This window comes from Natator depressus, chromosome 12 (genome assembly GCF_965152275.1).
Source record: "Natator depressus isolate rNatDep1 chromosome 12, rNatDep2.hap1, whole genome shotgun sequence".
Lineage (NCBI taxonomy): Eukaryota > Metazoa > Chordata > Testudines > Cheloniidae > Natator > Natator depressus.
The window spans coordinates 40195132-40212518 of NC_134245.1; the positions used below are offsets into that span (position 1 = coordinate 40195132).

General features: G+C 62.5%; 1 protein-coding gene across 1 annotated transcript; it reads left to right on the forward strand.

Moving 5' to 3' along the window:
- The first annotated feature begins 2407 nt into the window (after positions 1-2407).
- Positions 2408-16017, forward strand: DPEP1 (dipeptidase 1). Its single transcript, XM_074968952.1, has 10 exons — positions 2408-2520; positions 9347-9479; positions 10228-10360; positions 10847-10997; positions 11295-11364; positions 12441-12617; positions 13867-13949; positions 14027-14107; positions 15306-15441; positions 15847-16017. Exons 1-10 carry the CDS (start codon positions 2408-2410, stop codon positions 16015-16017), a joined length of 1248 nt encoding a protein of 415 aa, XP_074825053.1.
- The last annotated feature ends 1370 nt before the right edge of the window (positions 16018-17387 follow it).

The following is a 17387-nucleotide window of genomic DNA, read 5'->3' on the forward strand; positions in this document are numbered from 1 at the left end:
CTGGGCCTATGGGGCCCCATACAACTGGGTGCCAGTTCTCAGCTGAGGCTGTGATGAACTTGTAACCACAAGAAAAGCCTTTCTGTGCTGGGAATAGCACAGGGAAGGCAGGGAGCTGGCAGCCCAGAAATACCCTGCTCTGAAGGGAGACAGACACAGGTCTCCACCCCAGAGAGGTGTCAGCCAGGGGAGCTAGAAACCTGGGCCGTGGAGGGGAAGTACAGGTGCACTTGCCCAGAACTGTGACAAGTGGCTGGAACACTTTCTCAGTGCCAGGCTAGGCAGCAGAAGTGGCTGGTAACAAACGCATGCCAATGAGCCCCCTCACACATCCCGCACAGGGTGAAAAGCGCAGCACTGGCTCTGCCCAAAGAGTGTCAGCCGCAGCTCTAGGGCAGCACAGCGAGCCCGGGCTGTTTAAAGCATTGGTTGACTCTGGGATTCAAACTCTGGGCCCTGTGTTCCCGGGCCCAGCAGAGCGGCGGGCAGGGCCTGGCAGGGCATGCCAGTCCGAGCAGCTGCGCCCAAGGCAGCCAAGTCAAAGCTTTGTGCAAAGCCAGGCCCGAATCTCCCCTCTCAGGCCCCAGCCACAGAGAGTTTTCTCCCTGGTGCTCTTCCACATCACTGCTATTGTCTGGGGCTAACCCCTTCTTTGCCACACCATTTTAATTCGGATTCAGCTGGTTGCTGTTGTGAGCATGTGGCAAGTTCTCCAGCTGGGACTGCCCCCCATGGGGGAGAAAATCCAGAGCGGGGAGGGTGGCTTTCGTTTTCACAACTGTGCATTTCGCTGTCTGGTTATTTACACTGCGCTCATCACCTTGGCATCTCCTCGAGAAACACGCTGCACTTTAGACCTGTGTCTTCCACACGCGCCCCATCAGCTGACACAGCCGACAAACTAGCTCAGAGATCAGGAAAGGTGCCATCAGCTGAGGATGGGCGTATGCGCCCCACTAGATGCCCCGTCAGGGGTACATCCTGAATGGAACATGGCACCAGGCCCAGAAGGGAATGCTCTCCGTGTAAACCCAAAACGAAAACAAATGTGCAAAGTCCGTGAAAACCCCAGGGGCCTTTAGATCGTTAGCAAGGGAGCCCAGACAGTGTAGCCATTAGTACATGGGCTCTGCTGGTTTGCAATCCCTGCCTATGCCCCGGGATGGTCTGGCATACGGACTCTGACTCACACTTACTCTAAGGGGAAGCCCTCCAACTTCCCCTCTCCCTAGCCAAGGTCCCCTAGACACAGGCATCATGGAGTGAACTTGAGGGCCCTGGTCTCTGCTGGAAGGAGACTGACCAGGTCGGGCTGAAGAGGAGCTCTGTGAAGCTCGGAAGCTGGTCTCTCTCACCAACAGAAGTTGGTCCAATAAAAGCTATTCCCTTGTCTCACTAATGTCCTGGGACCAACACGGCAAACCGCAGCTGGGCCGGAAATGTGTGGAATTGAAGGGACCCTTGAAAGCAGTGGCAGGGCCTGCCCCAGCTGGTTTTCCATGGTTTCAGCACAACATTTTCCTCTTTCAAAGACTCCTTCCCTCCCCAGCTGCTGCTCCAGGAAGGAGAAAATCTCTGAGAAGTGACAGCGGCTGGCCTGGCCTGGCCGCACACAGGGAGTGCTCAGCTCCCTTCTAGATGCCTTGCAAATGAGGGATTGTACAGGCATCTCCCACTTCCAGTCTCTTGCCCGGCCCCGCGTGTCCTTGGACTTGCCTCTCTTGGACTGAGCCAATCAGGCCTAGCAGGTGGAATGCGGCTCACTCCCTGTCCCGCAGCCAAGTAGCTACACGCCGAACAACGGCACCTTCGGGGGATGTGGCAATGGTGACCTTCTAAACAGAGCAGCCGGGCAGCACAGCAGGGGCTAGCTACCCGCCTGGACCCCGTGGGCACAGACTCGGGGCAGCTGGCCCGTGCTGTCACTCTCCCCCTCCTGCGCTGCTTCTGGTGCCCTAGTTCACCAGAGCTACCTGGGTGTCACCCCCCAGCTCCAAGTGTAGACGTGGCCTTGGCAGGACGGCACCTGAAGCCGCCACTTGCGTGTGATATTTCTGAACGGGGGGGCTCCGAGCTTCAAGACCATGTGTGGGGGTTGCCCCATGTATGCCCAGAACGCTTTGTACAGGGCACTTTTGTGAAGAGCTCATGTGTGGCAAGGCTAAGAGCTAGAGATAGCTAGAGATTGCAGCCAGCTAGAGATAGCTCCGAATTGCTTTATGGTCCAGCACAGTTATTTATTGACTCTGGGTTGTTACCTAAGCCAAATTCCAATCACTGAGATCTTGGTCTTGGACTAGACAGTCTCATTTATGCAGCGCAGTCTCTGTGCCCAGCCGGAGGGACCCCTCTAGAGCAGGGTTGGAGGTGGAGGACTCAGAAGCCAAGGCTGGGCTGTCTGGCCACCATGAAGCCAATTCTGTTCAGCTACTTGCTTTTATCCATTTTCCCATTCTGCTCAGCGGAGCTTTACAGGGCGGAGGCAGAGAGAATCATGAACGAGACTCCTCTAATAGATGGGTAAATACCAGCCCCTGCTGCTCCCTGCCCTGTCTCGGCAAGTTGGGAAACTCCCCCCAGAGGGAACGAGCCTCCCCCCGTACTCCTGCCCTGGGCCTCCGTACTCCCCTCACCACCTGAGCTCTGCAGGAGAGGGAGGGGGAGCGATATGGTTTACCCTGGAGCTGGGCAGGTGACATATTCTCAGCACCTCGTGGCATGAGGCCAGGCCGGCGTGAGCGCATAGCAGCTGCCGAACTCAGGCACTGGAAATGCAGGCTCAGGAGTGAGTCCCCACTGCACGCAAGAGGCTCTCCATGGCAGGGAAGCATGCCTGCTACCCCGGCGCACGCAGCCCCTGAGGGAGCGGCCGGCCCTCCCGGGAGCTTTTCCTTGCCAAGGGGTAGAGTCATCCCCTCTGCGCAGCCCCCAGCTCAGGGGAAGCCAGGGTGCACCAGCTTCATCCAGCAGGAAAGTTTCCCACCTGCTCAAGGATTCTCAGTTCCCTGAGAAACCCCCAGTGATGAAAGCCCTGCGCGGCTCCATTTCCAGCAAACCCCCGACCTGGGGAAGCCCCATGGCTCGGAACTCCACAGGGACCTGCTCAGTGTGCCCCACGGGAAATGCTGGAGTTTCTGGCATGCCCCAGGGGAATGGGAGGGCAGGGTGGATTTGCATGTGGTGGGTTATCAGGGCCAGGCCATGCTACACTACACCATGAGTTCGCTGCAAAACATAAAGGGGAAACCCAGCCCTGCTGGCACATCACAGCCAGGGAAAAGTGGCTGCTCCCAGCTGGGGGAGAACCTCATGAGGTCAGGCCGGGAGCAGCTCGGAGAGACCCTGAGGCAGGTGGGAGCATTGGTCCAAGGACCATGTCTGTCCCACTGTGCGACAGGCACAAAGCTAGTGGGCTGTCACGGAGCTGGAGGAGAAACCCCAGCACTGAGTCATTTTACTAGCCTGTGGGGTTTGGCTGCAGGGCTCTCTGGGGCTTCCCAATCTCAACTGGGCAAAGCCCTGGGAACTGGCCTGCCTCAGAGGAGCTGCCATCCCCAGCGCATGCCAGGAGGTCACTGCTACCCAGCAGTGTTTTTGCATTTCCCTCGGCCTTGTTGGCACTAAGGAAAGCCTGGGTTCCTGGAACGCTGCAGACAGCAAGCCAGAGCCCAGAGGGGGACGAAGCACAGGGTCTGGCTGGGCCGGGCAGGCGGGTGTGTGGCATGGGGGGGGACGACGCAGCTGCTGCAGTTACTGGCTTCACGGGTAGGAGGGGTAAGTGTGATGCTGATCTGAAAGCTGCGCTAGAGGGAAAGGGGCACCTGGACTGAGACTCTTACTGATACCGGGGGGTTGCCAGACTCAGGCTTTGGGGCTTGCCGGATTCAGAGCAGGCAAAAGGCCTGCACACCTAGGGGGAGTCACTGAGACAGGGGGCTGGGTGTCACGGCTCTTCCACCCCTGGGCCTCCACGTCGCTCTGCCAGTGACTTGTGCCATCCCTCCCCCTGCTAGTCCGTTAGTGGGCTCCCACCCCCAGCTCGGTCACTGCCCCCAGTCCTGGCCCACAGCCCCCCAGGCCTGCCTTGGGCCCCTCCAGCGTAGCGACGAGCAACCGCGTGCGCATCCGTCCAGTGGAGCTGGTCCTGCTCGCAGGGCTGGCGTTGCCCCATATCCATGGGAGACTGACCTGAGCCTGCAGTGGTGAGGAGCCAGGCACAGTCCCGGCGAGCCCTGGGGGGGCTGGACTGCAGGGTGAGCCCCTTGTCAGCCCCTACCCTTGGGCTTAGTGGGGAGACGCTGTTCACCCCCCGCAGCGAGGCTGAGGGCTGCCAAATTGGGCAGCGTTGCCCTGGGCCCCCCGTACTCCCCTCAGCCCTTCCACACCCTGTCCCCAGGTTACACCAGAAAGAAGGGGCAGGACCCCCCCGCAGCTATACAGAAAGGGAGGAGGGTCCCCCCAGGCTGAGACCCCGCGGGCTGGTGCTTGACAGAGCCGGAGGAACCCCTCCTCTTTCCTGGGCCCCAGCCCGACTGCCCTGGCGCTAGGCAGCAGCACAGAGGGAGACGTCATCCCGCGTGAGCTTCCAGGCCGAGGCACAGTGACCAGGGACAGAAATAACCCCCGCGGGCCGTCTGGTGCTGAGTGACGTGGGGAGGGGGCCGTCTGCGGACCGAAAGGGGAAGACGCCCCCGCAGTCGCAGCACACACCTTGCTTCCCCCGGCCGCGTGACACTTCCTTAAATGACGGCAGTGGCAGCCGCGTATGTCAGCAAGCTGGGGCGGCTCTCGGGGGCCTGACGGGGGCCGGTTTGAGGTGGAGAGGGACCGCCCCTGAGAGCCCACCACGGGCGCAATGCTGCGCTGGCCAGGGGAGCGAATGAGCTGTGTCTGTGCTGCCGAGGGGGCACCACAAGCCGGCCTCAAATGCAGCTGGCTGGGGTGTGGGAGCAGGGCACGCTGTGGGCTGCACAACCCTGCCGGGAGCCCTGGCAATGCCCAGGCTGCTGCGCGGGGCCCTGGCTTAGCTGTACTGGCACACAAGCTAGCTAGCTCCAGCTGGAGTCTGTGGTGTGTGCAGGGCAGCCGGCCCCTGCAGTGCTCTGAGCCGGGAAGCTGAGGACGCTGGTTAAAGGCCCAGAGGAGAGGAAACTCACAGGCAGCCAGTTCAGTAACTAACCCTACCCCCACCCCTCAGGAGAGCACCCACGGCAAATGGCAGTTGCCTCCCTGCAAGCAGGAGCCTGCTGCCACCCACCCCGCTGTGCCACGCGGCTCCGGCCACCTGGCCATGGCTCCCCAAGCCTTGGAGCAGGTCGATGTTGCCAGGAACAGTGCCTGGAGCTGTGGCCTGCGGAGTTCCCTGCGGGGTTTTCCATCGGCTCTTGGAACCCCTCTGCCTTCCGTCTTGTGATTAGTTTCTTACCCAGGAAAGAGAAACACTCAAAACTCCTGGAAAGAAAAACTCCTCCAGCCTCTCTGCTCATCGTGGGCTCGCTGGGGAATTCCCCTCTGGCTCCAGCGTGGCGCAGGGAGGCTCTGGGTGGAATTTCGGACAGTAACACAGGAATGTCTGGGCGCCTCTGGCTGCTCTCGGTCCAGGGCAGAATGGTGCCTTGGCCGAGTGCTGGCATTCGCCTGGGCTCTCTCGCACGCTGAGCAGGGGCAGGGGTCTTTGCATACGCATCTGGGACCATCACAGCTACCTCCTGGCTGCTGTACAACACCCCCGAGCAAGGCCTTGGATCAACCCTTCCCGTGCCAAGGCCGCATGCCCTCCCAGGCCGGGCACGGCCCTCCCTCCACGGAGCAATACACAGCCCTGCCTGTGTTCAGGCAGTGAGAAAGTTAATTCAGCGCCCTTGAGCACAGAGCTAGGAAGTCCCCAATCCATTTCCCTGGGGTCAGCTGCTTCCATGAGCCTCCTGCAGCAAAGCCAGCGGAGGGGCTGTCCTGGGGCTTCGTTTCCTGCTCTGGCTCGTACAGAGCAGTCCGGGAGCTGTGGCCTCTGGAACGCAGCCCAGGTAACAGCTGGTGTCATCCCTGCCGCCTTCACCTGGGGATTAGGCAGGAGCCAAAGGGCAAAAGAACGTAGGGTTGCCAACGCTCCAGGATGTCCTGGCATCTCCAGGAATTAACGGTTAATCTTTAATTAAAGCTTATGTCACGTGATGAAACCTCCAGGAATACGCCCAGCCGAAACTGGCAACCCTAAGGAAGCGAATGGTGGGAAAGCCTGAGAGGGTGAAGGGGTACCAGGGGGCCCATGGGGAGCACTAGCCTAGCTCCTGGCAGCTGAGATGCGGGCACATTCCGCGGGTCCATGGAACAACGGATCCATCACCCCTGTGTACAAACACAGACCCAAACAACTGCCACGCCGCAGCAGCAAACTCTTCCCTAGCACCCTCATCACACAGCAGCCAGCCTAGGGTGACCAGACAGCAAAAATCGGGACGGGGGTGGGGGGTAATAGGAGCCTATATGAGAAAAAGACCCAAAAACAGGTCTGTTCCTATAAAATCGGGACATCTGGTCACCCTAAGCCAGCCAGTCACACGGACACCCTCCAGGAAGGCAAAGTGGTTCCCTGCCAGGAAGCGCTTTGTGGACAGAGCTTCATCCCGCAGAGGGAAACCGCCAGCAGGGGAGGATACGTGCCGGCTGCGTCACCTACACAAAGCTTTCTGTTCAGCAGGGAAGCTTAAACTGCTGCAGAAATGGAACCGGGGGGAATCAGTAAATCCACGTGCTGAGCCGTCCAATGCGGGAGAAAAAACAACCATCAGCAAAGAGTCCTCCAAGCGCAGGACTGTGGAGAAGCCTCTGCCTCATCTGGAAACCTCCCGCCAGAGCTGGGAAAGACAGCCAGCAGGAGTTTTCAGAGAAAGCCCCCAAACAACCCAATGAGAGTCAAATGTTACGACAGAGATTGAACAGGCCCTGAGCTGCACTCAGTCAGCCACAGTCTTTCAGGGAGTTTCAGCCTGGCTGGCAAAGCACCAGGAGAAAATCTCTAGGGGCCTTGCACACATGTAGGGTTGCCCAGCATGTGACCCATCCTCAAGCCACCTCCCCCGCCCCCAACACACCAGGGGTCTGGCTCTTCCTGACACTGGGGCAGGGCTTGTCTAGCTGGTCCCGCAGCAGCGCCTCACTGGAGTGCAACCAACCGATCGTGATCATCGGTGGTTAAAAACAGCACCTCCTGACTCCAGCCACCGCCAGCATCCTCCCTCCTGCAGCCCCTGCCTCACTGAGCTCCAGGGGATGAAGCGCTTGGGCACAAGGCAGCTGCCATGCTGTGTATCATGCTCCCTAATCTGCCGCCAGCCCAGCCCTGCTCCCCTCCTGGCCCCCTCCAAGCCACCAGCAACCGTAACAGCTCTTTGTCCCCGGCCCCTGCCAGCTGCCACCTCCGTTCCAGACACTGCCACAAACTGGGCTGGGAGCCAGCGGCTCCCAGGTTCTGATCCCCGTCTGGAGGCCAGCACACCTGTCCAAGTCACTGCACCTGCCCGGGCCGCAGTTTCATGGGCGACGTCAAGGCCAGAAGCCAGCCTGAGCTTGTGCAGAGCGCAGCCTCCTGCCTTGCCCCATTGCCTTGGGCTGGACTGGAGCATATCTGCAGAAAAAGCCATTCGGTCTTAGGCTAAAGATTCCTTGTCCCTGGGCAGCCCTTCCCATGGCCAATCCCCCGCCGAGCAGGACGCCTGTCTTGTTGGCTAGGCTTCAACGGCCAGACGCTGGGAAGAGACGCAAGCCTAGCGGGGCTGGAGACAGCACTGCGAGGGTTAATCTGCGAGGGTTAATCTGGGCTGTGGGACCTCCTGCTCGGCCTCTGCCCAGGCTGGGTTAGTGTAAGGAGGGGAGAGAGGCAGAGTGTCGTGGGCTCCTGCGTCTCCGCTCGCATGCAGAGAGCTGGCAGGACTCCCGTGGGGCGGGGAGGCAGGATATTGCCATGCTCAGGACTGCAGCCGTGTCCGGAGGGTTTCTACTAAGGGCAGGCAGGTTCCAGGCACCCGCCAGCTGGGAGCTGAGCCAGGAGCAGCTCAGCGGGGCAAGGGCACAAACCGGGGAGCCGGTGCCAGCCCTGGGCACTCAGCAGCTGAAGGACTAAGGTGTGTCCGCTGCATGGGCTACGGCCCAGGTCTCGCAGGCTGCCGAGGGGCCAGCCAGCTCCAGGCACTGGGCCTGGAATTGCTGCTGGCCCCGGCGATCTCGGCTTCGCTGAGCAGGTTTGGAGGAGCTGGGACGGGACCAGTGGGGATGGCCCTTCCCCTCGGGCTGTGCAGAAGCCAGCTGACACCTGGGCATGGCTAATGCCACAGTGCAGAGAGGGCCCCGTCTCCGCTGCGCAGAGATGGGAGGAGAGCGCGCGGGTCTGCGCCAAGCCATCCCTTGCTTTGAAACGCACGTAACAGCAAAAAAACCGGGGGTCTGGGTCGGCAGCAGCAATGGCGCCAGCCCAGAGCTGGTTAGGGTTGCGGCCCCGGTTCCAAGCGCTGGCTGCAGCCGGCTGCGGGGCTTCAGCGGGAGTGGCGCTCACGCGCCGGTGTGGAATCCTGAAAACCCAGAGCTGGGGCAATGCTCAGCAGAGAAGGGGGCCGAGGTGCCGGGCAGGGATGGGGACCAGCTGCCCCCCAGGCCGATACAGCCCTCCAGCCTGCCTGTGTAGGAACTAAACCTCACCAGGCCTCGTCTGCAAACACCGGTTGTGCTGCTTCAGCTCTCTGGACACAATGGACAAGGTACAAGCCCCGAGCGAGCGTGTGTAACCCACACACCTCCTGGGGTGGGGCTCTGTCCCTTCGAGTGGCACCGAGACCACTGAGAGAGCGATTAATGAGTCTGCCCTACAGCCTTAGCTACCAGCCAGTTGGCTCTTTGCTCATGTGGTAGCAGCTCATGCACTAAGCTCCAGAGGGTTCGATCCCGCCCACCGACAACCAGGGGACATGTGGACGCAGCTACCCTGGGATAAATGTGCTTAGAGGAGAGTGGCCAGTCCTGTCCTGGCAGCGGAATAAAGCTCCTTTACACCATAACCTGGTGTCCATGCCAGGGGGTGACCTGGTGTAACTGTCGGTACCTGGCCCCCCTGCAAACATGGGGTGTAGCCCAGCCCTAGGATCTGCCCCTCACACCAGCGTACCGTTTTTGGGTAGTGCTACACGCCAGCCTTGCCTGGTGCCAGTCCACACCCAGGCTTCCCCTGGGCTGAGGGCTCATGCCAGACACTCGACTCCCCTGCCCCAAGGGGTCGGGCAGGGCTGCTCCCCCCGCATGTGGGGGGCACAGGAGCACGGCTCCCAGGCTCCCTCACTTTCATCCCTTTCTTTTCCAGACACAACGACCTGCCCTGGCAGCTGCTGAAAAAGTTTAACAACAGGCTAAGCGTGGCGCCAGCAAACCTCACCCTGCTCAACGACACCCACACCAGCATCCCCAAGCTGCGGAGCGGGCGCGTGGGGGGGCAGGTAGGCTGTAGATCCCGCGGGCAGGGCCCACACAGCCACGCTCGCAGCAGGTCTCTGGCGCACACTGACCGGCAGCGCTCACGCCCCCATGAAGGCAGCAGAGCCGGGGACACTGACTCCAGCCGAGGAGCCTGTATGACTCAGCAGCTCCCTGGCGGGAGATCTCCCTGGAAAGCCCCCGGCAGGCGAGCCGCCCCTCGCTCTCGGCTGAGCAATTGCTGGACTTTTCCTGGGGCCAGAGGAAGCCGGCCTCTGTCACCCACCTACTGCCTGCACTTCCCCAGCACGGCCGCTTTCACTTCCACCGTGCTCAGGCTCCGGCTCCCCGACTCCCAGGGATCCAGCCCAGCCCCCAGGCCAGGTGGGACCCGGCAGCTCATCTGCAAAGTGGCTCACCACTTTCACTGCAGCTCCCAGAGGCTCTGAGCCCAGGGATGGAGCCAGGAGCTACCGACACTCTGTGACCATCAGCAGCCATCTGACCTCTCTGGGTCTGTGCCCACCCAGGGTGAGAATCCCCTGGCAGCGGCTGGCTGCTTGTGCATGCCACCCCCCCCAGTCCCAGGTACCAAGCGAGCCTTGTGCTCGCCCCACAGCTGGCTCTGGGATGGGTGTGGGTTGAAGGTGGCAATGAATGAAGCAAAGCAGCCTCCTGAACAGCTTAAGGCTGCCCTGCCCCATGGTGCTGCCCCGCCTGCCCCGCACGGAGGGCCGGGCTCCTTAACTCCCCCCTTGTCTCCCTGCTCAGTTCTGGGTGGCTTACGTGCCCTGCGATACCCAGAACAAAGACGCAGTGAAGCGAACGCTGGAGCAGATCGACGTCATTCACCGCATGTGCGACAAGTACTCCGAGGCCTTTGTGTGTGTCACCAACAGCACAGGTGAGCGATGGAGCGTGGCCCCTGCCCAGCTCCTTGCGGGGATGGGGGGTGCAGGAGCTGAGCGAGGACACCCCAGGCCGCATCCCAGCCCAGAATGAGCTGGGTGAGGGGGACCTCCCTGCCCAGCAGCCACTGCCATTCCGCACCCAGCACCCTGCCCAGCCATGGTCCTTGCCAGCCCCTTGTATGGGGGAGGTAGCTCCCTGGTACCCTGCCATGTGTGCCTCTGGGGGAGGCGTCTCTCTCTGCAGACATGCCTGCCCTGTGCAAAGCCCACTGAGGTTTCCAGCAGTCGATAGCTGGGAGCTCAAGTTGTCACGAGCCAGCCCCTCCGAGGTCTCCTACAAGGGTTGCTAGGGCCTGCCAGGCAGAAGGGGAGCTCAGCAGGCCCTAGGCAACACCCCCTCGTGGCACTCATTAGCCGGCATGGCTCGCTGGGATTCCCCCTGCCCGCTGACTCAAGCCTGGGAAATGCTGCTCTTGCAGGCATAGAAGACGCCTTCCAAGCAAAGAAGGTTGCCAGCTTGATTGGCGTGGAGGGCGGCCACTCCATGGACAGCAGCCTGGGCACCCTGCGGATGTTCTACCGGCTGGGGGTGCGCTACATGACCCTCTCCCACAGCTGCAACACCCCCTGGTAAGGACCCCAGTGCTGGGGTGCATGGCAACTTGCTGGCCCCAGTGGGGTCGGGACGCAGGGGGCAGAAGAACAGGGCCTGGTGGGTTTGGAACAACGTACAGTGACCCAGGGATTCCCCAGGTGCGTGAGTCCCCGTGCGGGTCCCGGGGCCCAGAGAGGGCTGAGAATTATGCCAATGCCTTTTCCTGCCCCTGTGCTGGCACTCGGGGGCAGGCAGCAGCCTAGGGCCAATAAATAGCTCAGGCCGCATGGGCTCACCAAGAACTGGGATGATGTGTGCACTCTGGCTCGCAGGGTGGACAACTGGCTGGTGGACACAGACCAGGAACAGCCCGTCCACAACGGCCTGTCGCAATTCGGAAAGGTGAGTGGGAATGGCCCCTGCGTGTGCACTGCCTGGGGGGCTGGAAGCCGACATCCCCATGCCCACACATGGGGCAGGGAGCTCTCCAGCTGGAGACCCTCGTGGGGATGGGGAGGGGACAGAGCGCCCGCACTTCTCCAGGCAAGGACCAGCTTTTCTGGAAGGGGCGCTGCTGGCACATCAGGGCCTGGGACAGGCTGTCTTCTCCCATCACCGGGGCTGCTCTTGCCACGTCCCAGAGCAAGGCCCGCCAGGCCTGCTGCCGCGGAGGCTGATCTAGCCTGGCTCCCAACGCGGCAGCTGCCAGTCCCTGGCCACATTCCCAAAGCCATTGTGGTGTTTTCCAAGCCAGCAGCAGCCTGGCAGTACAAACTCCTGACCCCACTGCACTGTCCTCAACCCCCGGCCTCTCTGGGCTGCCTGGTCCCCCATTCTCATCCCCCTGCCCCATGGGCAGAGAAACCTGGTGGCTGCTCACCTCCAGTGCCTGATGGCTTCTGTGCCACTGCCCAGCTCTCCACTGGCACTGGAGGGTGAAGTTCACATCCTGTGGGCTGACTCCCCCCACGTTATCCCAGGGCCCCAGAGCCCTGCCGTCTGCCCCACTGCACCGTCCTGTTCCTAAAGCGCCGTATGGCTGCTGCCCATGGAGCCCCCAGCCCAGGCCACCTCTGTTGCCCCCAGCCCTGCTCACCCCCATTTACCCACATGCAGGGCACAGCGAGCCGGGGCAGCTCACTCACACAGGGGCCAGAGGAAAGCATGAGCTGGTGGAAGTTGACACGTGGGTGGGCGCTCCTGTCCCTGCCCTGTCTTCCCCCCATCCCCATTCGATGTGCTGCCTGCTGCACTCGCTCCCCGGCCCCCCAGCTCAGACCCCCCTCGCCCAGAGGGAGGGGGCAAGGTCCCATTCACTCGGGCAGGTGGGGTGAGTCTAAGTGGGGTGAGGAGGGGTGCCCAGGAAAACATGCAGGTCCCACCACTCTGCAGGGCCTGGGGCCAGCTTGTCCCTGATGTGGCCTGCGCCGTGCAGGAGGGGCGCATGCTCAGCACCCGTCACTCATCTGCTCCCCCAGCGCGTGGTCCGGGAGATGAATCGCCTAGGCATGCTGGTCGACCTGGCCCACGTGTCTGTGCGGACGATGGCAGACGCCCTAGAGGTTTCCAAAGCTCCTGTTATATTCAGCCACTCATCAGCCTATGAGCTCTGCAGAAGCAGGCGCAATGTGCCCGACGACATCCTCCGCAGGGTGGTAAGATGGCCTGGATGCGCAGAGTGATGAGCATTTCCTCCAGCACAGGAGACCGGGGCGCACAGCTCCGAATCAGGTAGAGAGGGACCAGCTCTTGGGCAGGAGCAGCTCCCGCACAGACAGCCCCTAGGCAAAACCGGCACAAGCCACCAGTGCTTTCACCCCAGCAGGGGTCAGGAAGGAAATATCCCTTGTGCGATAGCAGGCCCTGCTGGGAGCCCAGGCCAGGGGCGGGATCCCGGGTGTGAGGGGCCGGACGCAAGAGGCTGGGGGCGGGATCCCGGGTGTGAGGGGCCGGGGGCAGGATCCCGTGGCGGGACCCCGGGCGCAAGGGGGCAGGGGCAGGATCCCGTGGCGGGACCCCAGGCGCAAGGGGGCAGGGGCAGGATCCCATGGCGGGACCCCGGGCGCGAGGGGCCGGGGGCAGGATCCTGTGGCGGGACCCCGGGCGCGAGGGGCCGGGGGCAGGATCCCGTGGCGGGACCCCGGGCGCGAGGGGACGGGGGCAGGATCCCGTGGCGGGACCCCGGGCGCGAGGGGCCGGGGGCAGGATCCCGGGTGCAAGGGGCCAGTGGTAACATCACGCTGGTAGTAAGAACCTAAGTGTCTGAGCTGGAGCTGCTGACGGTGCCTCGTGCAGCCTGCTGGCTGGATCGCTGCCGGGAGGGGTCCAGGGCTCTGAATGGGAAGCAGCATGCTGGGGACCATGGCGAGCAGCACCGCCGCCGGCTCCCCAGTTCACGGACAACCAGCTCCTCCGGCGCTGGGGCAGGTGTGGGATCCCTGCCCCAGGAGCAGCAGCTGAGACCCTGGGCTGCCCGGCCCACAGAGCCCTCACCTGCTGCAGCCTTTAGGAACCTGCATGCATGGGCCGGGGGTAACATCGGCCAGGGGAGGCTAAGCCTCCCCTAACCCAGGCCCTGGGCCCGCCCATGCTCTGCCCCAAGGCCCCGCCCTCACTGCCCTTCTTCCCTAGGCCGGTGCTGCGGTCGAGCCAGCTCCTTGGGCCAGCCAGCAGCCTGGTGCTCGGGCCAGTGCTCGGGGGTTGGGCCAGCCAGTGCAGCCAGGGGCGGGCCAGTCAGCGGTTCAGGGAGGGTGGGCAGGGGCTCCTCCAGTCATGGGGGGACTCGGGGCTTCTCTGGCCGTGGGGGGGGGGTCTCAGGGCTTCAGCAGGTGGGGGGCAGGGCCCCCTAGCCTCCCACAAAGGCAGGTTCACCTGCTGCCCATGCCTGCATGTCTCCGCCTGCAGAACGAGACGGGTGGCCTGGTGATGGTGAACTTCTACAACATGTATGTGTCCTGCAACAAGGAGGCTGCCAACCTGTCCCAGGTGAGTCTGGCGCCAGCCCTGAGGGACGTGGGGGGTCCCGCACACCGGGCCTTGCCCGCTCACCTCTGGCACTTCCCCCCGCAGATCACCTGGATCACGTCAAGAAGGTGGCTGGCTCCGCGGCGGTTGGCTTTGGCGGGGACTACAACGGCGTGCCCAGGTAAGGAATGGCACGTGGAGGAGCGGGCAAGGGCTTCCTAACCCCACCAAACAGCCAGCCCCCGGCAGCGCTAGCAGGGCCATCTGTGAGCCATGCCCAGCCATGCAGGCTGGGGCCCAGCTCCCACAGCCCTGGGGCCCAGGGTACCCCAGAGCAGGCTGACCTGGGGTTTGCCCTCCTGCAGGTCCCTTCCCTGAGCTTGCCCCAGAGCCTCGGCATCTCACTCCACCCCTGGCCCCACTGGTCTCCAGGGAGACACTGGCCAGGCCTTGTGGGTTGCTTTACTGCTCAGAAACAGGTCCTGGCCCGTTGCTGAGCCTTGGAGAGAAATGTCCCCCCTGTGCCAGGCCCCTGCCAGGGCCCCCCCAGCCCTGGAACCGAGGCATGGGGCAGCTCCTGGTACCAAGGATCTACAGGAGACAACAGGCTGCAGCTCCCCCCCTGCCTCCCCCCAGCCACCTCAGCTCGGGGCCCTGCACAAAAGGCGTCCCGAGCGAGTCACGTCTCCCTCGAGGGGCAGCGTGCGCACCCTGTGTGAGCCGGCCCATGCACCGGCTCCCAAGGACACAGCGCCCTGGGCTGGGGTGCCTGCTTCGTAGGCCTCACCACCTCTTCCTGCTGTGGGGCCCATCGGCTTGGGAGCTGGGGGAGGGGGCTCCGCAAGCAGAACCCTTTGAGTCACACTCCTGGGTCTAGCAAGAAGGTGTGTTACCAGTGAGGGGCTCTAGGGGGCGCACACTTCATAGCTCCTGTGGGCTGAGCTCGTGGTACATCCCAGGGGCTCTTGGCATCCCCCCATTCCTCCCACCAGCTCCCTGTGTGCCCCATCCCTCTATAGTGCCCATGCCCCTCTAGTGCATGGACTCCCTCAGCTTCCCCCCAACCAGGGGTCCTGAGCAACCCTCATTCCCCTCCTCCCCCAGACCAGGGTCCCCCATTCTTCCCACATGCTAGGGGCTGTGTGCACCCCCAGTTTCCTCTTCCCCCCATTATTTTTTGGGGGGGATTAATAGGGGGCAAGAGGAAACGGGGGCGGGAACCTTGGCAAGTTGGGCCAATTAACCCTGGGAACCACGTCCCCAGGGGAGCCCCATGACCTGAGCTATGCAGGGGTCAGAGTGGCTACTCACAGTGCTTCTGGCTGGCCTGGGAACTGCCAAACCAAGCTGTGAGCTCAGTGCTTTCCGGCATGCTGCAGGCTTCCCCAGGGGCTGGAGGATGTTTCCAAATACCCCGAGTTAATAGCTGAGTTACTGAGAAGGAAGTGGACTGAAGCCGAAGTGAAAGCTGCCCTCGCCATGAACCTGCTGAGAGTCTTCAAGAAGGCGGAGGAGGTGAGTGAGAAGAGATGGGAGAGTCGCTGCACGGAGCGCTGGCCCACCCATGCCCCCCTCGCTGCAAGACCAGGTGCCTGCCTCTCCATGAGCCACCCAGCAGCCCGGCCCTAACCCAGAAGTGCTGCCACGGGGCTCTGTGCCCCCACCCCGCACCTGCCATGCTGATCCTGCCCTCAGCTCTATGTCCCCGGCCCATGGCACAGTCCCGGCCCGTGACTCCGTGTCCCCGCTCCGCAGCGCAGACCCGGCCCTGGCCCGTGGCTCCGTGTCCCCGCTCCGCAGCGCAGACCCGGCCCTGGCCTGTGACTCCGTGTCCCCGCTCCGCAGTGCAGAGCCGGCCCTGGCCCGTGGCTCCACTCTGCAGCACACTGTGAGAAGCTGACTGTTTCCTTTCCCTGGTAGGTGAGGGACAGCCTGTCCCAGGAGCCACCTGACGATGAGCTGATTGTGTATGAGGAACTGGAAGGGCAGTGCAGAACCAGCTACGGGTACCCTGCCCGTGCCAAAGCCAGCACCCCCAGCGTGCTGCCAGCCACTCTCATCATCCCCCTCCTTTACTCCCTCCTCCTGTAGAGCTCTGGAAGCAGAGCCCAGACCCCCACCCCTTCTCACTTCTGAGCCAGCCCGGCTGGAGTGGGAGGGGTGCAACCCAACTCTCCACTGCCCTGGGGCTGGCCCTGCATGAAGGGGAGCCGATCAGACCACAGCTGCCCTGCTACCTCCCAGTCTCACTGGGCCCAAAGGGGGTGAGGTTCAGTCATGTTGGACACAGGCCTGGCTGCCATGACACGGGCTGCCATGATCGAAGCTGGGTTAAGTGGCCACGCCCCAGCCTGGGCCCCCCATTTGCCTCTGGCCAGTAGGCAACCTGGGCCTCCATGTGGCTTTTCACAGGGGTTGAGCCCACTCAGCTGAGCTAACATGACTTAACCCTGTCCCATCCCCCTTTCTGCCCTTTGGCACCCGGCCATCACCTGCAATGCTGCAGCATGTAAATTAAAGCTGTCTCTGCTCCCTGCTGTCTGTCTAGTCTATGAACTAGGACCAGCCACGCCTCCCCACAGCCAGTGTGAGCCCTCACCCCAGCAGGCCGGGCTAGGCCAGCCCCCAGCTTTCCCCTGGGCTGAAGGCAGGAGCAGGACAGCCTTTTCACCAGGTTCTTTCCAAGACGAAGCTCAGGGGCTACAAGGCTGGGGTGGGAGAGGAGCAGCTGCCCCGTGTGCCCGCGCCAGGGAACAGCGAAAAGTGCGGAGCAGTGGGGATCTGTGGTAGCCTTTACATGGTGAAGGCACTGTGCAGACGTTAATCATTAGCTAATTAGCTGGCCAATCAATCATCCTGTTAGCAATTTCCTCTAACATTCAAAGAACAGCCTGTCTTTACAGCGGAGGCGGCAGCAGGCACCTGGTAAACAGGCCTGCAAAAGCGAGCTCTCTTCCTGTTGCATTTGCAAGTTGGCTGCGGCACAGAGCCCCCACCTTCCAGCGAAACTGGCAAGGATACATAGTGCTCCTGGGCTCTGGCTATCCCGTACCAGGCCTCCCAGCCAGGCCCCTTCCCTCCAGGGAGGCAGGCACTGGAGGCTTCTACCCCAGCTGCAAGATGGGGGAGTGGCAGACTCAGGAGCCAGGTGACCGGATAGTGGCCCTTTCATCCCCTATTCAACCCAGCCTGGGTCAGGGCTAAACGGGTTAAGTGAGTCAGGCTCAAAGTTCACCCACCTCCCCCGGAATCCACGCTGGTGCTTTCACCAAGTGCCCGGGCCATGCGATGAGCCAGCAGGTAGCAAACCGCTTCTGGGAAGAGGGGCGAGGGCTGGAAACCCCGCACAACACAGGGTTAGTATTCCCCTGGCGTGAGCGCTGGTGAGAGGGGCCAGAATGCTAGAGCTGAGGCCTGGAGCCCTCCAGTATCTGCAGAGCAGGAACCCGCATGAGCCATAG

Excerpts from the sequence above, each read along its gene's own strand:
- DPEP1 (XM_074968952.1), top strand. The coding sequence starts at position 2,408 with ATGAAGCCAATTCTGTTCAGCTACTTGCTTTTATCCATTTTCCCATTC. Across the intron at positions 2,521-9,346 it reads GAGACTCCTCTAATAGATGG|ACACAACGACCTGCCCTGGC; the intron begins GTAAATACCAGC and ends TTTCTTTTCCAG. Across the intron at positions 10,998-11,294 it reads CACAGCTGCAACACCCCCTG|GGTGGACAACTGGCTGGTGG; the intron begins GTAAGGACCCCA and ends TCTGGCTCGCAG.